Source organism: Daldinia loculata (genome assembly GCF_022478755.1).
Source record: "Daldinia loculata strain CBS 113971 unplaced genomic scaffold F4817scaffold_60, whole genome shotgun sequence".
In the NCBI taxonomy this organism is placed as follows: Eukaryota; Fungi; Ascomycota; class Sordariomycetes; order Xylariales; family Hypoxylaceae; genus Daldinia; species Daldinia loculata.
The window spans coordinates 141350-164417 of record NW_026054914.1 but is presented as its reverse complement, the minus strand read 5'-3'; the positions used below and the strand labels follow the sequence as shown (position 1 = coordinate 164417).

Here is a 23068-nt window from a genome sequence, read left to right as displayed (position 1 = left end):
TAACTAACCATATTGGTTATTCGGCAAGCTTCGCAGGATCTAATGGGGAGATATACTCCATGGGTTCAGATGATGCCTAGGTAGGTAGATAGGGGCTTAAGTGCTCACCAAGGCTCTACTTGAAAACAAGTAGACTCCTAGATAAATCAAGTGATATGTACAATGCTAATGATTCTAACCCCAACGCCCTAATTATGTGTCGCTTAGTATAAGTACAGCCCACATATACATATACATATCTTAACCCTTCCCCCTCTTACCCGCATCATCCAGGGGTTTATAGTTCCCTCCTGCGCGCCTCCGCATCCAGAGTATCAACTTCGCCCCCCAGTGGCGCCATATCAGCCACCGCCGCCTCCACCACACCCTCATCCGCAACCATACCGCTACTCGCATACGCAAACTCCTTCCTCTTCTGCGCAAAAGCAAGCAATCGCACACAGCCTGCAGGTGTCATACCCTCAATCCGCCTAGCCTGACCGACGCTCTCGGGCTTTGCTTCGTTCAACGCCGCTCTCTCATGCGTGCTTAACCCCGCCACAGAGTCGTAGTCTAAATCCGCCGGCAACCGAAGGCCTTCGTCGCGCAAGAACGCCGCACGTTCAGCCGCTTGTATATGAACGTACGGGGCGTAGCGCGCCTCGATCTCCACGCGCGTACGGACTCGCTCGCTATGTCGTAGAATCTCCGGAACTTGTGCTGTAAGATCCCCAATCGAAACGCCTGGGAGGCATAGGATGTCTAGCGCATTGCGCTTCCTGCTATCGTTGCGGTTGGCGAAGCCGGCTGCGTTCCATGCTGGTGCGGTGAGTGCGTATTGTTCTAGAGCGCGGGTCAGGTCATCTATCTGCGCTTTCTCGTCCGTGTGCCGCGACCATCGGGTATCCGTTACGACGCCCCACTCGCGGCCCTTGGCTGTGAGTCGAAGATCTGCATTGTCGGCGCGCGTGCTCATGCGGTACTCGCTACGGCTTGTGAACATGCGGTATGGCTCTGATACGCCCTTAGTGATTAGATCATCAATCATGATGCCGATGTATCCGTCAGCGCGCGTGATTGAGACCGGTTCCAACCCCTGAGCTGTGCGCCCCGCATTAATACCCGCGATAACGCCCTGGCCGGCAGCCTCCTCGTAGCCCGTAGTGCCGTTGATTTGGCCTGCGAGGAAGAGACCGGAGATAGCTTTGGTTTCGAGGGTCGACCTGAGACCGCGCGGATCCACGTAGTCGTATTCAACACCGTAGCCAGCCTGAGTCATCTGAACGTTTTCAAGTCCGCGGATCGTGCGTAGTAGTTGTTCCTGTGCCTCGGCGGGGATCGTCATGGACAGACCATTTGGGTAGATAGTATCATTGTTGAAGCCCTCCGGCTCTAGCCAGACAATATGCCTCTCTTTATGACCGAATTTGATAACCTTAGACTCCAGCGACGGACAATACCGTGGACCCCTCACCGTCTCACGGATGTGAACCGTCTTGTCTAAGTTAGCGCGTGCGATGTCATGGGATTTGTCATTTGTATAAGTGGCCCAGCAGAGAAGCTGGTCCTGCACCGACACCCTATCGTCAAGGTAGCTGAACGGTTCCGGTGGATCGTCTCCTCGCTGTTCTTCTAAAATATCGAAGTTGATACTCCCTTTATGTAAACGAGGAGGTGTACCCGTCTTTAATCTACCAAGTTTAAAGCCAGCATCTCTTAGAGATTTGCTGAGACCGAATGTGGCCTTTTCGCCCATCCGTCCCGATGGGTAGACATCTAGCCCGATATGTATTTCGCCACCTAGGAAAGTTCCGGTGGTAATAACAACGGCATTGGTGGGTAATACCTCGCCGGACTCGAGGCGCACGCCGGTAATTTTGCTCTTGGGCGAACCGCTAGTAGGATCTGCGCTCTCGCCTAGAACAATATCTGATACACTTCCTGTTATGATAGATAGATTCGGATATGATTGGAGTTCTTCACGCATGTGTTTTTTATACAGCGCCCGGTCGATCTGAGCTCGCGGTCCCCACACGGCCGGGCCTTTCTTCCGGTTTAGGACTTTGAACTGGACGCCAGCTTTATCGATGATACGTCCAGAAACTCCATCTAGCGCGTCGACCTCTCGTATTATCGTTCCCTTTCCGATCCCGCCAAAGCTGGGATTACACGAGCAGACGCCGAGGTTGTCAAGCTTTGGTGTAACCAGAGCCGTTCGCGCGCCGCTTCGAGCAGCAGCTGCGCATGCCTCTGTTCCAGCATGACCCCCGCCGACTACTACAACATCAAATGGTCTGCACCTTAAAATTAGCTTACATTTATACATTCAAGAATGGCTTCATATACAAACCTCGCGTCCTGAGCGACAGTGGCAAAGTTACTTCGATGAAGACCTAATGAGGTTAAGGGTCTTCGGATCGCACTATTGGGCCGGCTTAAGCCCCGAGGCCTCCAAGCTTTCCTCATACTCGTAATATTACGATATGATAAGTAGCAAGCCCAATTCGTGAATTTTGTACTTTTCACCTCGCCATCTTTGAACTCAAAATTTCTCGATAAGAAATGGCGATAAGGAAAATAAGCTTAGATCGGCAGGCGGTGTGGGGCATGCGGCTGATTGTAGAAGGCGGTGGGTCTCCTGCCGGATGAATAATCTACCTTAAATTAACGCTTTCTAAGTTTGAGCTCTTCTATTCGTGTCACGTGCTCCCTTGTAGCTCCTTGCTGGCAAACAAGTCAAAATATCGAAAGGGGTGAAATTAGATGGGAAATAATGAGATGCCTTATTTTCTTTGCCATGCCATACAGATACCAACACGCTCATGCCGATCCAAAAATTGCATACCGGTACATTTCCTTATCCGCCTGATATGACCTGTCATAATGTACACGATATATAAACCACAAGAGGGGTTAGGCTTCCCCTTTAGGGAGCAGGAACTTCTTTAAAGCTTCAAGATGACCGAAACATCATATAAACGGTTGTGGTGTTCAATAAGCTACTTACCTTTGGACTTGCCTTTATTCTCAGACAAGATCCTGACCGCATCCTTACTGAACACATAGCTCAGACCGCTCCAAACAGTTGTAGTCGCAACCAAGTACCTGGGCTTAGTTAGAAATAGTAATAATTATCGAATCCCATTTAGATTCGACTCATTGCCAATCATAAAGCAAAGGGAAGCTGCTTACTGAAACGCCGTCATGGCCATTCCAACATCCGCGGTTAAAATAGGCGTCACCATAGTAGCTCCCATCAGCCCTAGCTGCAAGAATGTATTATACTTGCTAATAGTAGTGGGACGAACCTCGGCCGACGGTAGGGAGAAGTCCCAGTAGCGCGTAAAGGTCTTCGGCAGCGGGAGAGATATCCACCGGTAGTAAATGGCGGCGATGCCCAGGCCGACATCACGCCCTAGGATTATTACGGCTAGCCATGCTTTATTGATTGTATGTTAGCACATCAATTCCCATATAAATCCCGATATGACATAAGCACGACAGTAGGGTTAGAGACAAACTCAATAGCCGTAGATACAGCCCAGTCACATGACACTACGCACGTACAACACGCACGTAAGACAGGAAAAGAAATACGAAAGACCAAGGAAAATAAAGTTAAGCACGTACCAGGCAGCGCCCCCTTGTAAGCAAGACACACAGTCAACACCGTCATGAGCATCTTATCCGCCATAGGATCGACCACACTCCCAACAACAGTCTGGAGTTTCCATCTGCGAGCGATCCAACCATCCAAAAGGTCCGAGAAGCCCGCGTAAGCAAAAAGGCCCAGGGCCAGAGTATGCGCGTCGTGCACAATGGCGTAGCCGATGAAAGGCGCGGCGATGAGACGCGAAAACGTCAGCAGGTTGGGAACCGTATAGATGTTCTCGTGCTGCGTCAACGCGGGTATTACTTTGGGAATGACCTTCCGGAGTCCTCTAGGTTCCTCAACGGTTGGTTTTGAAGATGTTTCGGGGGAAACTCTGTATCTAATGTTAGCGTGCACGCGCTATGACGAGGTCGGCTCATCGGTTTAGAGAGTTGAGAAAAGGTCATGGAGGATTTGTGAGATTCAACATGAAGCGAGCCCATAAAACAACGAGAAAGACGTACTGGCCCTTCCCCTTAGCTTTGTCTTGCTCCTCAAGAACCATGCTAGTCCGCGAAAAAGACCTCCTACACCCGGACCCAAGCCAGAGGTTAACTCCGGCATTGCTAGCCCCAGCCAAGGTGAAACTCGAACGCGTAGCTTCATTCGGTCTCAACGGATACGTCCGTATGCTATGCGCAGACCTCCACATAGAAGGAGTCACCCCAAGTCTCCCGGACGTTGCAGCCAGATCAGCGCATAGCAAGCTCACGCCTAGACTCGTCGAACCCAAACTCGGACACTTGCGAGAGGCTCGCGCGCCACCGCATAAGGCTCGCGCGCCACCGCATAGAGCCCGTGAAGTCATATCGAGCGTATCATATTACTCGCGACCGCAGTACACCCGAACCAAACAAATCAACCGACAAGACGCTGTTTCTTCCAACGCGAGCAAAGACCGGTGATGAATCTATCGAGATAGCACCAACTGGCAACAACCGCCGACTCAATAGCCCGGGAACGGCCGCGCTAAACAATATCCTTTTTACCAGAAAATAAAACGGCGCCACTGAGAAGGTATCTAATTATGGTTCGCAAGCTCGTGATCCAGCTTAAGAAACAGCAGGTTGGAAGGTAGTTGGAGCCCACAGTTTGAAAAAAGTTGTATTCCGGCACCGTGCAATTGGAGCTATGCCATTCCCCGGCGTCATTGGCTGCGAAGCGCCAAGATATTTCCATGTTCCACAACAGGTCCCCACCCATAGAGCCGCGGCTTAGTAATAGGAACCAATTGATAAGGCAATGTTCAACGTCTACGAAGTACGTAAATATGATAAGTCACTAACACTAGACTAATAAAAATCCAACCCAAAACCCCTTTTAACTTGAGCTCATGTGAATGTTATACCTAATACTAGATGATACATCTAGAACAAAGGATATTTCTGCCATGCATATGCATATGTATATGTATATGTATAATTAACTATATGCTTCCATAGTTAAGTTTAGTCTTCAGAGTTCCTCGCAGAACAATGAAGTTATTTCCACGCTTCCTAGTCCTACTTCGTAATAACAAGAGCATAATCAACCAAAGCATCATAAATTAACCTCTCCCGGCAACACGAATAAGTATGAAAGCAACTCTATTACCCTACAAAATATCGTAACCTAACTCTGCCCGCACAAAAATGATATCATCTAAATGTTTTGTTGGCCTCGGAACAGGGTTCTAGACACCTATAAATAGATGAAAAGAAAAAGCCATATATATAAACCATCTTGTTCCTAATGTCTAGTTCTATACAACCTCGTCAATTTCTACAAGATTATTGATATCACAGACAGCGAGTTCAATAGGCTAGGCCAAGTTGGATATGCTGGAAAAATATGTTTACCTGGTCGTATCGTCAAACTGGACTGCAAGCCTTTATAAAACCACATGCCTGCCCACAAGCCAATAATATTGCCCCAAGTATATATGAAAGAGATCTCATTTTTACCTGTCTGCTAACAAGACAAAAATAATTCAAGCCCGAGTCGGATGGATCTTTAATATAAAGGTCTATACCCAGGCCAGGTCAGGCTTTTTCTGACCCGTTAAACACGTTTATCTGTCACGAGGTGGACCAAGAAGCTAGAAAACAACTTTGTTGTTCCGCGAGGAACTCTAAGCTAGCTACGGGAGCCTACGGCTATACATATTTACAACGTCCTTTTTTCTAGGTGTCTTATCTAGAATCCTGACATTATCACATATTAGATCACATATTAGGTAGGTAATTAACCATATGCAAACCCCTCAACCTCAACGCCTGAGAGAATATATGCCGAGATAAATGTTTTTATTGCTATGTAGGTAATCAATGTTCTAGATACGGAGGAGTACCATCTAGTGATATCCGCCTAGGAATAGACACCTCTTGTGTCGACAAGCCCAGACTTTCCTCTCCGAAACACTGCTGCCATCATCAAATAAAAACTCCCGGTTTACTCTGGCAGGATCAAACCTGACACAAACACCACAAGTTTCGCACAATTGGTCCATGAACAAGTTCAAGCTCCAATGAAGAAAGTGATAATGAAGACGATGGGAAACAAAAGGGCCATGATCCGATGGTGAAAGCGGGTAGTGAAATGTGAGAAGGGGAAAGAAATCAAATAAAAACAAAACTCAAAAGGATCGCCACCTCCATACTAAGACCGGCTGGATTCGTATAATCGGTAGAAAATGGATTTATACTTGCGAGCCGTTCTGGTGGCAATTGTAATGGCGATATGCGATCGCGGTGGTAAAGAACCACAGGTATCAATTATCGAAAAGACGATATTCCCTGACTGCGCCGGACGCCAACGCTCTATGATTCTTCCAGATCGGACGCGGGCCCCAAGATCGTCGCTGACACCTTGCCATAAAAACTCAAAACCCCGCTACTTGGAGCTGAAGTACATAATAAGGCAATGCCATAATAACGTAATGCTAGGAAATCGGAATAGAAAGGGATTCGGAAGCGGTATAGAAACGTAGGTGCTTTTTCACTGGTAAGGAGTAGTGTGCCCCTATCCTAATGAATTAGTTCATCAGTTTCCGATCTCCATCTGGCATGTCCAATCGCCGTAGAGTTAACTGTAAGGTGGGAGTTCCTTCCGCATCCTCTTGACCCTGCTCGTCCCTTTAAAGCGTTAGAAGATTGTGTATGGAATGCTGTTACGGATCTACTCACTGTTCATAACTTTCATTTGGCATAAAGCCAGCAGCCCAGTCGGCATCCGTCATCGAATTAGATGCAGGATCTGCATTCCCAAGTCCAAGCTGCATGGCGGCGGATGCATCATCCTGGCTGGCGGCAACTGAATTATGCCCACGGGGTTCCGATAACGAGGTGCTGAAATCCTGCGAGGCATTATGAGCAGCTCTAGCATCGAAGCCGTTCTCTACTTGGCCGTCGATTCCGGAAGATGTATTCATGGAGACGCCGTTATTATATAGACCACTATTTTGGTTGCCACTGTTATGATCATACGCATCACGGTGGTAACTGGAAGAAGTGCTCGCAACGGCGGCAGCGGCGGCGGCGGCAGTAGCTGATGTTTCGAACATAGCCCCGTTCGAGTACGATGACTGGTTTGGAATATTCTGGCCTCCGAGACTACCGTCATTGCCGATGAGCTGGGTTGTGCTCATTGGGGTTCTATCAAGGTGGGAGAGTCCGGAATAGTCAATACTTCCGTTTGTTCCGTTCATGGTCGAGTGCCTTCGGGGTACTATGGCTACCTGCTGAGGATACGGCATAGGAGGTCGTGGAGCCATGCCGTATGAAATCGTAGGGTTATGATCATAGTTATATGAAGATGCTGAAGTGTAGGGCACCGGGGGTGGCAATGTTTGGCCTACACTGTACGGTGGAGCATATTGACTAGAGCCTGTCCAAGGTACCTGGTCAAAAGTATGCATGCTCGGCATCGAAAACGATCTCGAAGCTCCGTTCATGCCGAAGCTGTTATAAGATGGGTTCATAATGCCCCGGAAATGCGGTTCAGCCAGCATGACTTCGTTGTCGTCTACGGGGGCCCGAAAACTGCTCGATGATATCAGGGGCGCGCGAGGAGCAATGTCTCGCAGCGCGGGATCTTGGCTCGGAGTGCGAAGCTTGTTCTGGATAACGTCCTCGATGCTGTAGTACGAAACCAGGTGGTGTTGTACACCATTGTAAGTGACACTGATGGTCTTTTTGACGAGACCGTCGCGCCTGAACTGGTACGAATCGATGAGAGAGCCTACGAGAGCTCGTTCAGCATCGTTGCGCGCGCTTGTCGCGCTGTCAAGGTTTGACATAGAGGCACCTCCATCGATGATAGCGCTGGCATAGTTGCCGACTGAGCTCGCCCTTGAGTGGCCGGTGGGTTTCGTGATCATCGAATCGTTCCTATGTCGCTTCATAGCTCGTTTCTTCTCACCTGGCTGGAAGGGCTTGTCGAGCTCGCGATACAAGAGGAAGTTGCCCAGAATGCGACTAGGGCTCCATGGGACGCCATCTGTCCAGCGTTTTATTCCAGATGAGTGCTCCTCATACATGAAAACATTACCACTGGCGATGAGTTCGGATCGTTCCCTGTCATGGGGTCGTCTAGGTACGTGGCTCAGACGACCACCAAGACAAGCTTCAAATAATATGAGAGCGTCCATAGTACTTGCGATATAGCCATGGAAAGTTGGGAGTAGAGGGCCCCCCCCACCCCCGGCGCGGTCAGCTCCCGACATGATGCCTCCAGTTGACATGATTGCCTTTGTGATCAGGCGTAATCTGCAATAGGATTTGAGTCTCGTTAGCTGAAATGCAAGTGGCAGCTTAATAGAGGAAAGCTTTTCGTATAATAGTCAAAAGCAGTGTCAAGACGTGAAAGTAAACTATATCTCTGTAGAGATGTTCCAGCACGTGGGCCGCTTGGTCTGCGAAGTGTTTATGGTGCAGGACGCCTTGATAAAAAAATAGATAGCGGTGGTCTACACCTTGAGACCTAGTCGCCTTGGAGAGTTAAGGTGTAGGCCGTGGAAGTAAGTGTTATAGGGAAACAGGGAAGAATCGCAAGCTTGAATGGAAAGCGAAGAGGGGTAAGAGTGTATAGTAGAATTCAATCTTACCTCGACTGAGTATTTATGCTTTGTTGTGAGACCAGCACATAAACTTAGGTCGGTAGAAAGGGTCACCAAATCTTAGCGATTGAGGAACTTGATCCGATATATATATCGTGTAATCCCTTCGTTCTTGAACTAGAAAATTAACTCCTCTTTCCTTTTAACACAGCGTAGGACACTAACTGCTATGCGTCGATTGGTATATATTCTCTGCAATCCGGTGATAGTTGTCTAGACTGGAAGGCCAGTTTAGAGAGAAAAGAATATGACCCTCGGCTGAGCCTAGTAGGGAAAAGGGAAAACGAAGGGTTGGTATGCGAGCCTGAGTGTGGAATACTGTGTGTCCCTGGGCCGAGTGAACCTTAATATATGTGGGAAAGAGGGTAGGTAGACCGTTTACTACGAACGTCTTGCTGTATACTTGGAGCCCTCTTTTGACGGTAGGGAAATCTCCGGGAGATGTGTTGCGGACTAATAGGAACGGACTCACGACTGGGTTCGTGGCTGCCGCACCAGAGGCTATATATGACCCCTCCCAACCTGTGCGTAGCTAGGTAGGTGAGCTCAAGTGGTGGTCCGAGTGGCACTACCAGCGTCTTTAAACTTTTAGACGCTCAGGGGACTTGGGAACGGACTCCGAATTGCCGCGCTGTGGCACAACTTCCCTGGTCCGCGTCCTCAACCGATGGCCTCTAGGTGCTATATTGGGTGAGTCACGTCTTTGTATCGAGATGCTCCCGGGATCTGGACTGCGATATCAAACTTCACGATAGTAAAAGAGGATAGCGGTGCTACAGTAAACCCTCGAACCGAGAACGGTTCCAGATTGTGATATTTGAAGGTGAAATGAAAGTCCAGGGTCAAATGTGGCGCCAAAAGACACTGAGTTGAGGCTGTGAACTTTGTCGTCGAAATGGGAGCTGTTTGGTGCTAACACCTGGAATCGGGATAATGAAGATATAAGTTGAAGCTTTCTGGGTGTCTAGGTACTATGCTGTGATTTCTGTATGCACCTAGAAGAAGGTGGAATCGCAACAGGTGAGAAATTTTACCTGCAACGCGACTGATATCTTGGCCGGCGTCGGTGTTGCAGTGGTAAAGTAAAGTAAAGTAAAGTAGAGTGACGTGATGTGATGTCCGAAACCGAATAAATTGAATTTCTGGGAAGGAACACTATATGTAGTGCAGGAGAGCATAAGGATAAATAGAGAGCGATACGGAAGGAAGGTTTTAGGAGAGAATAGGAGAATATATGTATGTAGGTGGGAGTGAGCTAGTTTTAATTGGTATTTAATACCTATATGTAATCAATCGTTGGGAGGTTGTATATAGTTCTTACTTTGACAGTGGTAGCCGAAGGATTCATTTGCGGAAGGCGAGACGCTTTTTCCTGAGGACGGACAGACGGTTCTTACTTTTAGTATTAACATCAATGCGGTCGAGTAAGCAGTAACCAGTAACCAATTAGTGGAAAGAGATCGGTTCAGGCAGTCGATGCTTGTATATTGTTAGAGTTACGGGGAAAGATCACATAGCGCTTGCCGGTTCTTAGCTAGAAACTTAGGTACCGCTTTGGCAGTTAGACAATTATGTACCTACTTACATTCTACATACTTTTCTATTTCCATATCCAATATTTGCATTATCTATTTCTCATCAAAAGACCCCATATCACAGCCATGGCTTCTTTCGCCTCCTACTGTCCTCCCCTAGTTCCTCATCATTTCTGTTGCCATTCATCCTAGCGCGGTCCTCCTGGCCACCTACCATCCTTCGCCTGATACCGTCTCCAAGATCTAACTACTTTACTATATGAAAATAAGTACTTAAACGCGGGAACTAAATGGAAATTGTACCCGGATGCACCAATAGATCAGGGAGAGTGGAATATTGGATCCAATTGTCTTCTTAGGGGTTAGGGATCATGTATCCTATCGCCTTTAATATTTTTCACCACCACCACCACCACACCACCACCACTATGAACATCTTGACTACGCTAATTCGAGGTAGTTCAATATCCTTATCGGATTTCCTTTCTTGTCTGTGACAACCCTGCCGCGTGTGTGCGGGAATTCCGTAGTGGGTTGTTTTGATGCACGATTTAGTCGATCGCCTAACCTTGGTGCTACTTTGGGATCATGGATTGTACTCGATGGCCCCGGATTATTTTGTATGATCACGGGCCGAGCAAGGCGTGAAAGGGGTGGGGAGAGTACGTTAAGCTAAAAGTGAAGTAAATGTGATAGGTAGGCTCGGTGTCTCTGAGGTAGTCCGAAGTATGGAATTTGGGATGATCACATGTCGTTACTATACTATAGAGATATCCTAATTGCGTATTAAGCCGTCGTCCCCCTATCCATAGTATATGTAATGTAATATTCCTCATCCTTGGTATCATTATTACTGTGGTCATTATGAATTATGGTGTTTTCTCCATGTGCGAAAATATACCTATCTTTCTCTATTTGGTATTTACTACTATGTTTACCGGGTCTGTCTTAAAGGGGAGCCACAAGCACCATGATTTAATAGATTATGTGAAAGATCACTAATTACATGAGGCTCCAAGGCTTGAAGTGGCAATGGTTGAGTTGTGAATACTCAGGTAGATAAGTCATACCCGCCACCCCTTATCGGCCTTCATGACTATGGTGTTTGATGCAATGTGACGAAGGGATGATGGATTCCTAATGGTAGATCCCCTACGTAATCAAATGACTGCTCCTGGGTTGATTTCAAATCCCAAGGCCAGCCAATTGGCATTGCGACGGCATCCTTGGTCTAGATTAGTTGCAACTGGCCATATACCGACAAGGATATGCAATGGATTCAATACTCGCGATTTCCGGATAATATTTAGGGAATATATCGAATAAAAACATTGATGAGGCTATTAAACTGGAATACTGGGTTCGTCTAAATATTTCCTCTAACAAGAAGCCTTAGCGATCCATTGAAGAATAGACCCGAGCGAGATGAGCTAGAAAACGTTCGATCTCTTGTAGAATAATATGGATGTTTATGTCATGCGTATTAATCGTATCTGTCTCAGTTAAAGTGAATATAGTCTATCCTACCCGCCGGGGTTTGATCATTGCTTTATATAGATAGGTAGATATAAGTCATGTTATCCTTATAAGGCATTTGCACTTAGACTGCTGACCGATAAAGCAAGGCTACCTGTCGTGGGCTATTCGCAATTCGCTATTCGGAGTTCTGGATACCCTCCCTTAAGGCTGCGTATAGCTACCACAGGCCCATTATCAATGGCCCAACCCATATTCTTATAGGTTTATCCCTGTCATTTCCTATGTAATATTTCGTGAAGTCTAGGCTTGATTGTAACTTGGTCGTGTCAGCCCTAATAGGCGTCCGAGGCTTTGCCATTATGATTTCTATGAGGCCTGAGAGAAACTTTAGCTTTAAGGTACTCCGTAGTGTACAGCTACATAGGTTAGAATGATAGGACGACTCTTTGACATAATGGGGTCTTGTTGGTGCTAGGCTAGGCTAGGTACCCAGAAATAAGAGTTCCTAAGGTTCAAGCTATCCCCTTGGCTGGCATTCAACAGCCACCCTCTATAATTCTGTATAGTACGCAAGGTGGCTCGTGCGGTGTTAGATTGGCCAATTATATTTACTATTCGTAGCTTTAGAGTCTGATTCCGAGAGAATGACGTTAGGCCTCACGTACTGTACCGATTGCAGGGAGGGTTGCTGTTAAATGCCAGTCAAGGGGATACCTTAGGTGTACTGTAGGGAGATGACCCTATGGATATTGTCTTCATTTTTAGCAATTCGTTTATAAAAGTCGTTGGGAAAGCGCCTATGAACAAATATTAATAGAATCATTGGAGAAATTGAAGATCTCCGATGGGATATGGGGTATATATCCTGGGGATAAAGATTGATAAAAAGGGTGTTATTCCATCTAGTGGTCTAAGTAATCAATGATCCATACACCCTAGTGACGAACGGCGCCAGACCTAGGTACTCTAGCCCTCTTACTAGGTGGTCCCTATTAACGACGGAACAAACCTTATTAACAGGCTAAACCTCTAGAGAGCTAAGTACCTACGTAGTACTTCCACTTAGAAATTAGAATCCTCTCACTACATACGCCGGGTTGCCAAAGTTGGTACGCGTAAAATATGTAGGTGGCAAGTTACTATCTCACATTGCCCTGGCTTGACAGGCGATGAAATGTTTTAGAATGCTCTATTAATGCCAGAGGCCGCGACGAGTTTTATAGCCAAGGCGTGGATGGGGGATAGATAATTATCGATGCAATGAGTGAGTATCTTATTAGTGGCGTTAGGTATTAACAATTAATACGTCTCGCCTACTCTCTACTTCGGAGTGTCTTGCTCTTAATTATTTCATATTTTGCGAAGAGAATACATGTTTATACCGACATCTAAAAAAAGGAATATACTAAACCTGCCCAAGTAATCCTTGATAATTGCCGCAGGACTCCCGAATCATTTCATTTCTATCCTATATTCGCCACTTGTGCTGTTGAGTGCGTTTAGGTCCGATTCCTGTTAGCCCTATTGGTATCTCGTTTGACAGCTCATTGTTCGCCAATGCTTCTCGAATGCAGGTACAAGACCGAAAAACTGAAAACTTTATTCCTAATTCTAAACCAACCGAGAGGTCGGTAGACTAATCAAAGAATGACTGAGAAACAGCCTGTGTCGAAAAAGTATCTGCGAAAATTACCCCCAAAGGGAATAGCTGATCACCAATCTGATAGCTAAATAGGGGATGGTGAGAGCCTCTCGATCTGCATGAAACGACTACGGTCTAGTGGATTAATCAAGCCGACCTAAGCAGCAGGCAGGACACCGACGAATACCACAAACCTTAATGATGCTGGCGCGACATGGTATTACCCTGCGTTTCCTCCTCTTAAACCCCTCAAACAAATCCCATGTGAATGTAAGTAACATCGATTCAGTATCGGTAGGTAAGTCGGTAGTTCAATAGGTACTCGAGGGTCCAGGATGGTCTTTAGGGGCTTCCTCGATTATCCCGTATGCCGTTATCGCGGACCTACATATACAACTCGATATCACCAAATTCCCTAAAATAAATATGACTGTCATGTCATGTGCGTCCAACTAGAGAAGGGTGACAGCACGAAGAACAACTGACTAGAAGTTGTATGTTTCTGAATATGTAGGGCGCATCTCGAGACAAACAATGTTTTCAGAACTGACAGCCTAGTGTTAGTAAAGTAATCACCCTTATCACCTGAGCTGAAGATACTTAACTAACCAACCTAGTGCAGATCACCCGCGATCCGCACTACGATCGTGGCATTAGGATAATATCCGGCCCACTAGACGCTAAAAAGCTGGCCCGCCGATTGTACACTATTTTAGGTACCTTGTGGGATAGTAATGAGACGGGTAGTCGAGTCTAGTTCAACTGACTGGAGGGTCAATTTTCGAGGAAGAGCCAAGGACGTTTCGACTTTATGTCACCGTATGCCTCGCCAGGAATGTTCATCGGCACTGGGATAGTGTCATTAAAATCGGACACGCTAGAAGGTCGAGACCCGTCTTTGCTTGGATCTCGAGGCGAAATAGGAACTATAGAATCGGAAGTCAATAAACGCCCTTTACACAAGCTCCTAATATTAATAATGCATCATAAGACTCCATATTTCCCGAGGAGGCTCAAAGACGGATGAAGTGGGCTATGGGACACTTTGACATATGAACTTACCGATGACTCCGCACTCCCAGTTGCGACAGGTTAACTTAGGGTTGCTGGTTCCCCTTTCTTTTACCAGGCGCCCCCTATACATCAGAATTTCGCATTAGTAAATATCTTTAAAATTACGTTACTATTAACTTACCAGGCGCTCTCTGATAAATTTGCGCTCCCGACGTAGGCGAACGCAGCTTTTGACTTGTCTAAATCAGAGTGGCGGACCAGCATGAGCTTGCTATGGATAAGAAGGCCTGATCTGACGCTTTTGCAATCACGAATCAGTTCACGAGGAAATGTTGCCGAATCCCACCATTTGGACTGAACACAGATGGTGCCTGCAGCCTGGAGGATCATTAGTTAGTGTTGCGTTTTAGAAGCTCTTGAGTCCTAGTCAAAAAATTATACTCACGTTCCTGCCGCCCCGACTTTGCACCACAGTTTCGCGAGACGGGAAGTAGATTCGAAACTTATTCTTGAAGTCGGGCTTAGCTTGCATCGGAGCCTTATTTTTTCTGCCTTTGGCATTCCTTATCCCGTATTCTTTCATACCATCGTCGCCTATCTCGTAAGTAACAAGACAAAAAGCAAAAAGAGGGAAAGGGAGGATATATCGAGGGTGTGGCCTTACCTTGGGCAGAATAATATATTGCTGATAGTAAATCCATGTTTAGGGACCCGAGCGACGAGGCTAGGAAGTCGATTTCGACGTCTTCGGTGGTGTTGAGTCCAAGCGATGTTACGGCTCGACCAAGCCCGCAATATCCTATGAAGAAGTTAGCGTAAAGATATCTGAATGTTTATAGATAGAGCCTACCTGTTCGCTTCCACTTTTCATCTACATGCGACCCTCCGCTGCTTTGAGTTAGTCGTAAAGGTCGTGTATGGCAAGAGAGGGTGGCCTCATTGGATTCTCACATTGTGTGGACAAATCTGTAACGATCTGCTTCTGAAAAGTCGTAGTTCTTCAGACTGCCCACTAAGCTCTCCTCTAGGCCCTGGGCTCGAAGAAAATAGCAGAGCTCTTCACCAAATGAGCCAAGAGTACTAGATGACTGTGACCCGGGATCTCCTAGTCGAGGAAGATCGATAAGAAAGACCATATTCTCGATAACCCCTGTCTCACCCCACTACGCGTTCGTATTCGTCAATGATACAACATGCTACCGGGAGAAATAGTGTCAACTTACGTCATAGGGGACCAAATTACCGCTTGGCACAACCACTCGCAAGTATCTAGGGTATTTTAACAACTGCAACTTTGAGTGCATGTTTCCCGTTGGCATCATGGGCGGGAAACAGAACTTGATGGCCGTCCCAGGGGGTGTGTTGGCCTTCATCTCCTCTTGCTACAGCAGTACGGCAACCCATTAGTTTAGCTTTCTATAATTGAAAAGATGGATCAACAAATCTGGAGTCGTACCTGCGCTTCGTTTGAAGCAAAAGCAATGCAGACGATCTTGGTCTTTCTGTAGTCAATTTTGGATAACATCCACCGCTCATCCCACTGAAACGAGCTGATCACAGCGAGTTCGAGTTCATCTTTTTGTAGAACTTCCTCGATTTTGATATCGTCTTTGCGAGGAAAGCCCTTCGCCCACGTCTTCTTCACGACGCCCTTTGGATATGGAAGATGAAGCTCGCTCTTATTAGCAGGGTTAACTGTAACTGTGGATTCTGTATCGAGTTTTTGCCTTTGCCTGCGATTCTGAGATTCGGGCTCTGAATTAGGGGCTTTTCGCTTCCCTAACCTCTCTAGTCGTTCTTCTTCCATCTTCTTCCTATCCAACCCTAGAGCTTTAAAGCTACTTGGAGTCTTGGAGGCAGATTGCTGAGAGACTGATGATATTTCAGGCAATGGGACAGATTGTGATTCGTGATGTCCATGTTGATTCTCAATCTCCTTTGCAACAGGGGGGTATTTTGGTCCTTTGTCAAGATCGTCATCCCCGTCGGAGTCGATTTCAATGGGGTTTTTAGACGAGGAATTACCGGCATCTTGCAACGATAAAGCTATCGCGTAGCGCAAAGCAGCATCCTCATCGCCTCCAAAAGCATCAAGTCCGTCCATTTTAAGTGATAAGAAACATTCCAATGATGAGCAAGACGAATCCTTGCTAGGAACCGCGATGGAAGCGTTAACGTGGAATCAAACGCGCTAGAAACGTTACCTAAGCGCGAAAGCACGTGCACTGAATTATCGGAAATGACGTCAACGTTAAAGGTCAATTGCCCGATAGCCCTGATAGCCTGAATACGCAGGTACTTAGGTACATCCTTTCAGAGCATCAATTGGTAGAACGTCAAAATAAGAGTAAAATAATAATCCTAATTTACACCGAGTCTTCATCTTAAGAAACTTGTTTATGCTCATGCCAGGTTGGCTAAAAACTAAATTCATATGTGAAGAACTGGATATCTTGAAGTTGAGCATGAGCGTTGCTTTGATATTAGAAAGCAAACATGGACAGACTTTCAAGGCTACACCAGGTACATACGATCACGAGTGTGGAACATTAATATCTGATGATATATTGCGACCAAGAAGGTCTGTTATATTGAATAGCCCAAAGTCTTTACCTTATGGAGTAAGCTGCAAGACCGGGCATTGGATATATCATCAGAAAATTTTTATGAGTTTTCCATTTTTCCCCGTGTAATCTTGTCCCGGCGCATCGCTATGGATGCCCAGACAACATTCCTAAGTTTAACCTCTAGAAGCCGCTGCCGTTTCGAATCATCATCTCGTAAGTGATGACGAGATAACAAACCGTCCGAAGTTGAGCATTCCCTCGTACCGAGTTTCCATACTACCTCCGTGCACCGGATCTGATCCCCATCCGTCTAGAATCTGAACCCAAGATCTGACGCCAATTCCGATGAGTAGGGCGGGTCCCGAGACTCCAACCCACCAACGAGGACAGGTTTCCGAAAGTTCAAGACATAAATCGCCGATGCACCAGCTATTATCTCAGGCTATACCGAGCCTTACTCAGGCCTCATATGCCGTAATACATTGTTGATTGCTGATTGATGAAAGTGATAGAAAATAAAAGTGAACAGGGAAGAAAAAAAGACCGATAATGCATTTCCCTAGACCGTCTTCCTGTATGAAGTCTAGATGTCGGAAATACACGACCATGACTATCCCTATGTACCATAGCTGGGTTGACACCGCCATCCTTAACAAGAAAAAAAGGAAAAGAATATGTGATGATGAGTGATTGTAAAACATAGAAATAAAGGAAGATAATGTGAAGAATGGCCATAGCCAATTGATGCTGGCGAAGATCCGGCATCCGATCACCAACGAACGCCTATAACACCGGTTCGAGAGTCTCAGCCTACAAGCTTACAGAGGAAAGTAAAGTCAGTCGGTTAATGTAACGATAGGGCATGGCTCGAATTAAGTTTGAGTATCCGACGCAGTTCATCTTCCATTGTAGTAACCTCGTCGGGGCGATAGGACGTGAGTTGCGCGTCTACGGGCGGAGCTGTGGGTTGCCCGTTCTGCGCGCTAGCCGTCAGAACTGACATGGGAAACATGCCGCGAGGTAAATGACGTGGTGGGGATTGTGGAGATTGGCCCTGAGAAGGCCGCGTTCGTTCAGAAGACTTGTGGTGTTGCGGAGAATGATGCTGATCAACTTGATTTGGTGGGCCTGATAGTTGCTGTGATGGTTCCTCGTTACCATCTAACCGACCCGTAAAGAGATAACGCTTGAGATCATCGTAATGATTAATGTCCTGGCTTTGAAGTACTTTGTTGGTAGACCGTGCAGAGGATTGGTTTGATCGAGCAGCTCGCATGCGCTCCTGGTAGGGGGTGGAAAAGGCTGGCCCGACTGGTTCACCAGGATTTCCGTCTAGCTCATCTGCGGAAATGCCCAAGACGGTAGCACGCTTTTGATAATTCGGGCGGCGCGTCTGGTTAGGTGTCGTTCCCAAGGGGTATGTATGAAATCCTTTTGGAGATTGGTGAGATGGTGAGGTCGAACCCATATTGATCGCAGCAGCGTGAAAAGAACTAGCTCGGCGTGCTCTGGCCTTCTCTCTCTCGGCTCGGTCAGCACGGAAGAAGAGTTCCAAGGGCGACTCGGTGGCCCGCGTGATCGGACTAGGAGAGCTGGTCTCATCCGAATCGGACGTCGTGCAAGAAAGCTCTTGCTCTGGGCTCGAAGCAGCTTTCATCCCCGGGGTATCGGGCTCCGACCTGTTGAGGAAGCTCGGGATTGGCAGCGCTGACGGCGCAGGCGAGGCATGAAATGTGGAGCCCGCAAATATAGGAGCCGAGGGACTCGGACGGTCTGGGTTGTTTCGGCCCGGCGAAACAGCCCCATCGTTCGCGTTAGGCTGTTTGTTGTTGTTATTCTTCTTCTTTTTGCTGCGCTGTTTTTGACTTGTCGAACTGGCACGCAGCGTCTCGACTGCTTCTGAGACGGGCGTGGTAGGGTTGCCGTCGTGGCCAGATTTGTATCTGGGAACATCGTTCTCAGAAGCGTAGGTCGTCTGCTTGGGGGTGTTGCGACTCCGACCGCCCTGACGGCGACGGTTAGGTGTCTGCTTTTGCTGTAGTCCTTCTTGCATGCTTCGGAGGCATGTATTTCGAAAAAGGAGTAGTGATGATGGTAGTATAAAGTTTCGAGAGACTCCAAAGGCGAGTTGGTTACTTCGCGGGTTCCAGGAGATTAGAGTCAGTGCGACGACGTAATGCGGGGTGGAGACAACGAAGATGGAAAGCAAAGGGGAAGTGAAGTAATCTGGCTAGCTACTTCTTTCGCGATCTATTTGGATTAAACAGGAGGTCGGCGTATTGTTGACGAGAATATTGTTCTTCTTGATGGAAAGTGTGACATCCGTAGGCTGTGGCTTGTGAGATTTTCAACGTTTCTGTACATATTTGTGTTTGATTGTTGATTGAGAGAGAGATTGGAATTGGATCGTATTTTCGCAGGGAAAACACTTTGAGTGACCGGTGGAGTCTTCGGCGGCCATCGCCATCCAGTTACAAAACAGGAATCGGAGTTGGGTACAACATAACGTGACACATGATGTGGCTGTACACAGTATATTTTCGGCCTAGGACAGAAAACCTCATTGCAGGGAACCTTATTACGTGTATTATATAATCAAGAAGGACCTGTTAGGCAGTCAGGCAGTTACATAATGTACATAGTAGCAGTTGTAGGTGGGTGTCCTCTAACGTACATCCCCGCCACTCCTAAGTCCCTCGGTCAGGCACGCAAGGTCGCGCCGATAGGTACCTTACTGATGTAAGGAGCATCAATGGCTCTATTTTATTGGTAGGAGCCTAGCGTAATGTCAATCGACCTTGTCGCTACCCCAAGTCTTGAAAGAATTTACCCAGATTATAAGTAACTTTAAAGTATCTATGTATTCCGTGGGTCATTATACCTGTAAGTATACAAGGTACCTAAGTAACTGGAGGGGCATTTGCACAGCTGCCGCTACCTCTTACCTGATGCGCATCCAGCTATCCCGCAACCTTGAAGGCTCCAAGGACTTTCTACCTTCACTTTGCCTTACAATAGCGCATTAAAATATAAATAACAACAAAAAACAAAGCCTTAGTCGTGTTTGCCGTTTTGTCTGCTTTACTCACTACAAAAAGCACTGGTGGATCCATAAGGCAACCTCAACTTTGATATTTCTCCATACTCCATACTCCAACGAACCCGCAATCTAACACGATCTAATCCAATCAACGATATTACGTCCGGTTCTATCACGATAACACACCTTCATATTATAGCCGCTTCGGACTACCACAGACGTTATGGCTGATGTCGACATGACCGACGCACCCAGCACCTCGGCTGTCGTCAAGAAGGACCGCAAGGGCGGTGACGCTGACGGGAAGAATGACGGGAAGAAGCGCTTTGAGGTCAAGAAGGTAAGGAATAATCTAGCTAGAATATTTTAGTGATGTACTTGGGCTAATACCTGATACCTAGTGGAATGCCGTGGCTCTCTGGGCCTGGGATATCGTCGTCGACAACTGCGCTATCTGCCGAAATCACATCATGGATTTGTGTATCGAATGTCAAGCAAACCAAGCATCCGCCGCCAGTGAGGAGTGCACTGTAGCTTGGGGCATCTGTAACGTAAGTTATATTAACTATTACCCATCTCAGACTGTTAACTAATACTGTGTAGCATGCTTTCCACTTCCACTGCATCTCAAGATGGCTCAAGGCACGACAAGTCTGTCCACTGGACAACCGAGACTGGGAATTCCAAAAGTACGGCCGTTAAGTGGAAGAGGATATTTTATCGAGGTCGATATCGCACGAGCAACACTGACCATCACATCCACCTAACGTTGTAATATCACCGCCTAGAAATCACAATCACAAGACGACACCCATATCACACGTGAAAGATTTGAAATGGTACTGCGGAACAGATTGTATTACTCGGACTACGACGTCTATGTCGAGTATGTTTCTGCTAAACGGCAGAAGTCCATAGCTAGTACGCCTTCGAGGCGCAAATAAAACAACAGTTTATTTCGTGAAAAGTTTCTCATCAATAACTATGTTCTGCTGTGTATTCGTAATTGCTGGTTCGCCTCCGACCGGAAGCCATTTGACGGGGTGTCTATTGAAGAAGGGCCAAGGAGGGACAACGAGTAGGAAGGTGAGTGCTGTGCCAGCAAGGCCGATCTTGAGGGCTAGAGCTATGTCTTGGAGAAAGAAGCCGACGAGGAACGAAATTCCCTAATTGATAATAACGGTTAGTAGGCTGTTGCAAAAGGGAACGAGTAAGATAAAAGAGCAGATTTCTCGTACTCCGACAATCGAGAGGACAACTGTCGCCAATATTTCGGCTAGCTTCTGGCCTTCAAAGTCCTGCAGATAATAATTGGTCAATCGTAATGTCTTGTGCTAAATTGATTAAATAATAGGTAGATAGTTACGAACAATTTGGCCGTCCACCGCGTCTCTCACTTGATCCAGCAACTGTTCCGCCATCTTATAGTGTTGAGGGACTTGCCGTTCAGGAGGTTAATTATTTATGATTTATATTAGCGGACGTTGACGTTATGGTGGATTACAAGCGTTTTTTTGGGTATGTTGTCTAAGATGCTTACCTGGCAAGAAGTAACCTAGTGAGGCTGTTTGGGGTGCGTGGTACCTTATATGTGACCTTATACGTGGTATCCAATCAGAAAATGGAGATAATGTATTTCTAGCCTCGAATCCCCGCTTTCCACGAGCTAGTAAGCCACATCGAAACATTAATGTATCCAAGTATTTTTTATATCTCTTTGGCTCTTTGACACAATTGAGTCTTTGTTAGACATTTCTTTGCTTTCCCGTCTCGTGGCTCTCCTGTACTGTACATTACCTAGGTATAGTTATTCTAATGTCGAAGTAACAACTGGTGTAAATATGGTAGATATATCGACTAATTGAATTTGAAAATAATCAATTCTTCCGTACGATATTATTCACCGACAGGAGCAGTATCTTCTAAGCTATGTCAATTTCACAGTTTAGACAATTTGGCTCCCAGTATTAAGAGTCAGTTGTTAACAGGAACTACCCAGAACGTACTGTATGCTTAAAAACCTTCAATAGAAAGAATGTTGCAGTATGTAAGGCGGATATAAAATATAAAGAGCAAGCCACGCCAACCTTAATATCGAAACCTGTTCTGACCTGTCTTACCTGCCTTACCCGGACTATAGGTTGTACATTACCTAGGTACCTAGGTAGTGTAGTACATGTGGGTCGGTGGATCTCAAAAGTCGAGATTTCCTGCAGGAATTTTCACCTCTTAACTTTTGAACGTTAATCCCCCTCTGCATGACTGGCCCCGGCAATAATTTTTTCTAGGGCCCAAGCTCAGCTGCTAATCATCTAAAATATCAGATGCTTGCCGCTTTAACCTCATCTACCCCTTCGCTTTTAACGTCTTCTTTCAACATCAACAAAATTCTTCTCGCAAACAATAACTCCCATAACATCTTGCAAACCATTGCGTATGTGGTCTATTTTTCTAGGGAATCACACTATTTCATCAAGGTCTTCGTATCGTCCGATCCCTTGATTCGGCTTTCAATCCAATCCCAGACTTACAGTATTTACCCCCATCCGCGACACCCTTTGTCGATCCTGACATTGGTCACTCCCAAAGAGTACTTGTCGTCTTTTCCCGCACGAATTCGTCGAGTCGCATAATAACAATCCGTCTACCTACCTTCCATTCGAATAAACACGTGCCAACTAACAACCTACTCAACGTTATCTAAACCAACCGAGATCCTTGAGGGGCATTACGAGCTGCGCTATTTCTTTCATCACACCGAGCTCTCCTTTGCGGTAAATACCGCCACCCTCTCGGAAACCACCAAATTGGCGGGCCTCAGCTGTGACCAGTTCTCATTTTCTCGACCGCTTCTCGGCCCCGTTTGCTGGGTCTACAGCGGCGTCAACAAGAAGCCGCCTTAACTTTACCGACGCGCCAGCTATTTTGACTTTAAACAGTCTACCCGCCCAATACTTTGTTTATACGACTTGGTTACTCCCGGGACCTGGTCCAGGTATTCTCCGGCACTGGCTTGAACGTCACGCCAAAGTCACCTTTGCAGTCGGCGTGCTGCCACGCCTACT

General features: G+C 46.6%; 7 protein-coding genes across 7 annotated transcripts; 1 reads left to right on the top strand and 6 right to left on the bottom strand.

Annotated features, from left to right (window-relative positions):
• Nucleotides 1–51: 51 nt before the first annotated feature.
• On the bottom strand, nucleotides 52–2602 carry F4817DRAFT_244513 (glucose-inhibited division protein A subfamily). The gene is made up of 2 exons (XM_049299085.1): nucleotides 2330–2602; nucleotides 52–2273 (listed from the first exon to the last, which is right to left on the bottom strand). The coding sequence occupies exons 1-2, from the start codon at nucleotides 2443–2445 to the stop codon at nucleotides 278–280; spliced, it is 2112 nt and encodes a 703-aa protein (XP_049155545.1). The 5' UTR covers nucleotides 2446–2602; the 3' UTR covers nucleotides 52–277.
• A 1-nt stretch (nucleotide 2603) lies between these two features.
• F4817DRAFT_244525 (CDP-alcohol phosphatidyltransferase-domain-containing protein) lies at nucleotides 2604–4519 on the bottom strand. The gene is made up of 4 exons (XM_049299086.1): nucleotides 4096–4519; nucleotides 3610–3965; nucleotides 3172–3418; nucleotides 2604–3084 (listed from the first exon to the last, which is right to left on the bottom strand). The coding sequence occupies exons 1-4, from the start codon at nucleotides 4437–4439 to the stop codon at nucleotides 2979–2981; spliced, it is 1053 nt and encodes a 350-aa protein (XP_049155544.1). The 5' UTR covers nucleotides 4440–4519; the 3' UTR covers nucleotides 2604–2978.
• Nucleotides 4520–6791: 2272 nt separating this feature from the next.
• Nucleotides 6792–8351, bottom strand: F4817DRAFT_368166 (Gti1/Pac2 family-domain-containing protein; the record flags this gene model as incomplete). The annotated part of the gene is made up of 1 exon (XM_049307213.1): nucleotides 6792–8351. The coding sequence occupies one exon, from the start codon at nucleotides 8349–8351 to the stop codon at nucleotides 6792–6794; it is 1560 nt and encodes a 519-aa protein (XP_049155543.1).
• Nucleotides 8352–14156: 5805 nt separating this feature from the next.
• On the bottom strand, nucleotides 14157–16500 carry F4817DRAFT_319457 (phospholipase D/nuclease; the record flags this gene model as incomplete). Its single annotated transcript, XM_049301065.1, has 9 exons — nucleotides 14157–14308; nucleotides 14445–14518; nucleotides 14578–14774; nucleotides 14842–14990; nucleotides 15061–15195; nucleotides 15247–15284; nucleotides 15348–15559; nucleotides 15620–15778; nucleotides 15853–16500. 9 exons carry the CDS (start codon nucleotides 16498–16500, stop codon nucleotides 14157–14159), a joined length of 1764 nt encoding a protein of 587 aa, XP_049155542.1.
• Nucleotides 16501–17448: 948 nt separating this feature from the next.
• On the bottom strand, nucleotides 17449–19119 carry F4817DRAFT_244458 (uncharacterized protein). The gene has a single exon (XM_049299084.1). It carries the CDS (start codon nucleotides 19014–19016, stop codon nucleotides 17808–17810), a length of 1209 nt encoding a protein of 402 aa, XP_049155541.1. The 5' UTR covers nucleotides 19017–19119; the 3' UTR covers nucleotides 17449–17807.
• Nucleotides 19120–20108: 989 nt separating this feature from the next.
• F4817DRAFT_244426 (RING/U-box) lies at nucleotides 20109–20846 on the top strand. The gene is made up of 3 exons (XM_049299083.1): nucleotides 20109–20343; nucleotides 20405–20554; nucleotides 20607–20846. The coding sequence occupies exons 1-3, from the start codon at nucleotides 20227–20229 to the stop codon at nucleotides 20703–20705; spliced, it is 366 nt and encodes a 121-aa protein (XP_049155540.1). The 5' UTR covers nucleotides 20109–20226; the 3' UTR covers nucleotides 20706–20846.
• F4817DRAFT_244421 (SPC12-domain-containing protein) lies at nucleotides 20793–21544 on the bottom strand. Its single transcript, XM_049299082.1, has 3 exons — nucleotides 21374–21544; nucleotides 21242–21301; nucleotides 20793–21169 (listed from the first exon to the last, which is right to left on the bottom strand). The coding sequence occupies exons 1-3, from the start codon at nucleotides 21422–21424 to the stop codon at nucleotides 20957–20959; spliced, it is 324 nt and encodes a 107-aa protein (XP_049155539.1). The 5' UTR covers nucleotides 21425–21544; the 3' UTR covers nucleotides 20793–20956.
• Nucleotides 21545–23068: the final 1524 nt, after the last annotated feature.

Bases quoted from the DNA above. Each gene is read 5' to 3' on its own strand.
- F4817DRAFT_244525 (XM_049299086.1), bottom strand. From the start codon at position 4,439: ATGACTTCACGGGCTCTATGCGGTGGCGCGCGAGCCTTATGCGGTGGC. The intron at 3,966-4,095 runs GTACGTCTTTCT...CATTAGATACAG, and splicing joins AAAGCTAAGGGGAAGGGCCA to AGTTTCCCCCGAAACATCTT. The intron at 3,085-3,171 runs GTAAGCAGCTTC...AACTAAGCCCAG, and splicing joins ATGGCCATGACGGCGTTTCA to GTACTTGGTTGCGACTACAA.
- F4817DRAFT_244458 (XM_049299084.1), bottom strand. From the start codon at position 19,016: ATGCAAGAAGGACTACAGCAAAAGCAGACACCTAACCGTCGCCGTCAG.
- F4817DRAFT_244426 (XM_049299083.1), top strand. From the start codon at position 20,227: ATGGCTGATGTCGACATGACCGACGCACCCAGCACCTCGGCTGTCGTC. The intron at 20,344-20,404 runs GTAAGGAATAAT...CCTGATACCTAG, and splicing joins AGCGCTTTGAGGTCAAGAAG to TGGAATGCCGTGGCTCTCTG. The intron at 20,555-20,606 runs GTAAGTTATATT...AATACTGTGTAG, and splicing joins TAGCTTGGGGCATCTGTAAC to CATGCTTTCCACTTCCACTG.
- F4817DRAFT_244513 (XM_049299085.1), bottom strand. From the start codon at position 2,445: ATGAGGAAAGCTTGGAGGCCTCGGGGCTTAAGCCGGCCCAATAGTGCG. The intron at 2,274-2,329 runs GTTTGTATATGA...TTTAAGGTGCAG, and splicing joins ACTGTCGCTCAGGACGCGAG to ACCATTTGATGTTGTAGTAG.
- F4817DRAFT_244421 (XM_049299082.1), bottom strand. From the start codon at position 21,424: ATGGCGGAACAGTTGCTGGATCAAGTGAGAGACGCGGTGGACGGCCAA. The intron at 21,302-21,373 runs GTTCGTAACTAT...TATTATCTGCAG, and splicing joins ACGCGGTGGACGGCCAAATT to GACTTTGAAGGCCAGAAGCT. The intron at 21,170-21,241 runs GTACGAGAAATC...ATTATCAATTAG, and splicing joins TTGTCCTCTCGATTGTCGGA to GGAATTTCGTTCCTCGTCGG.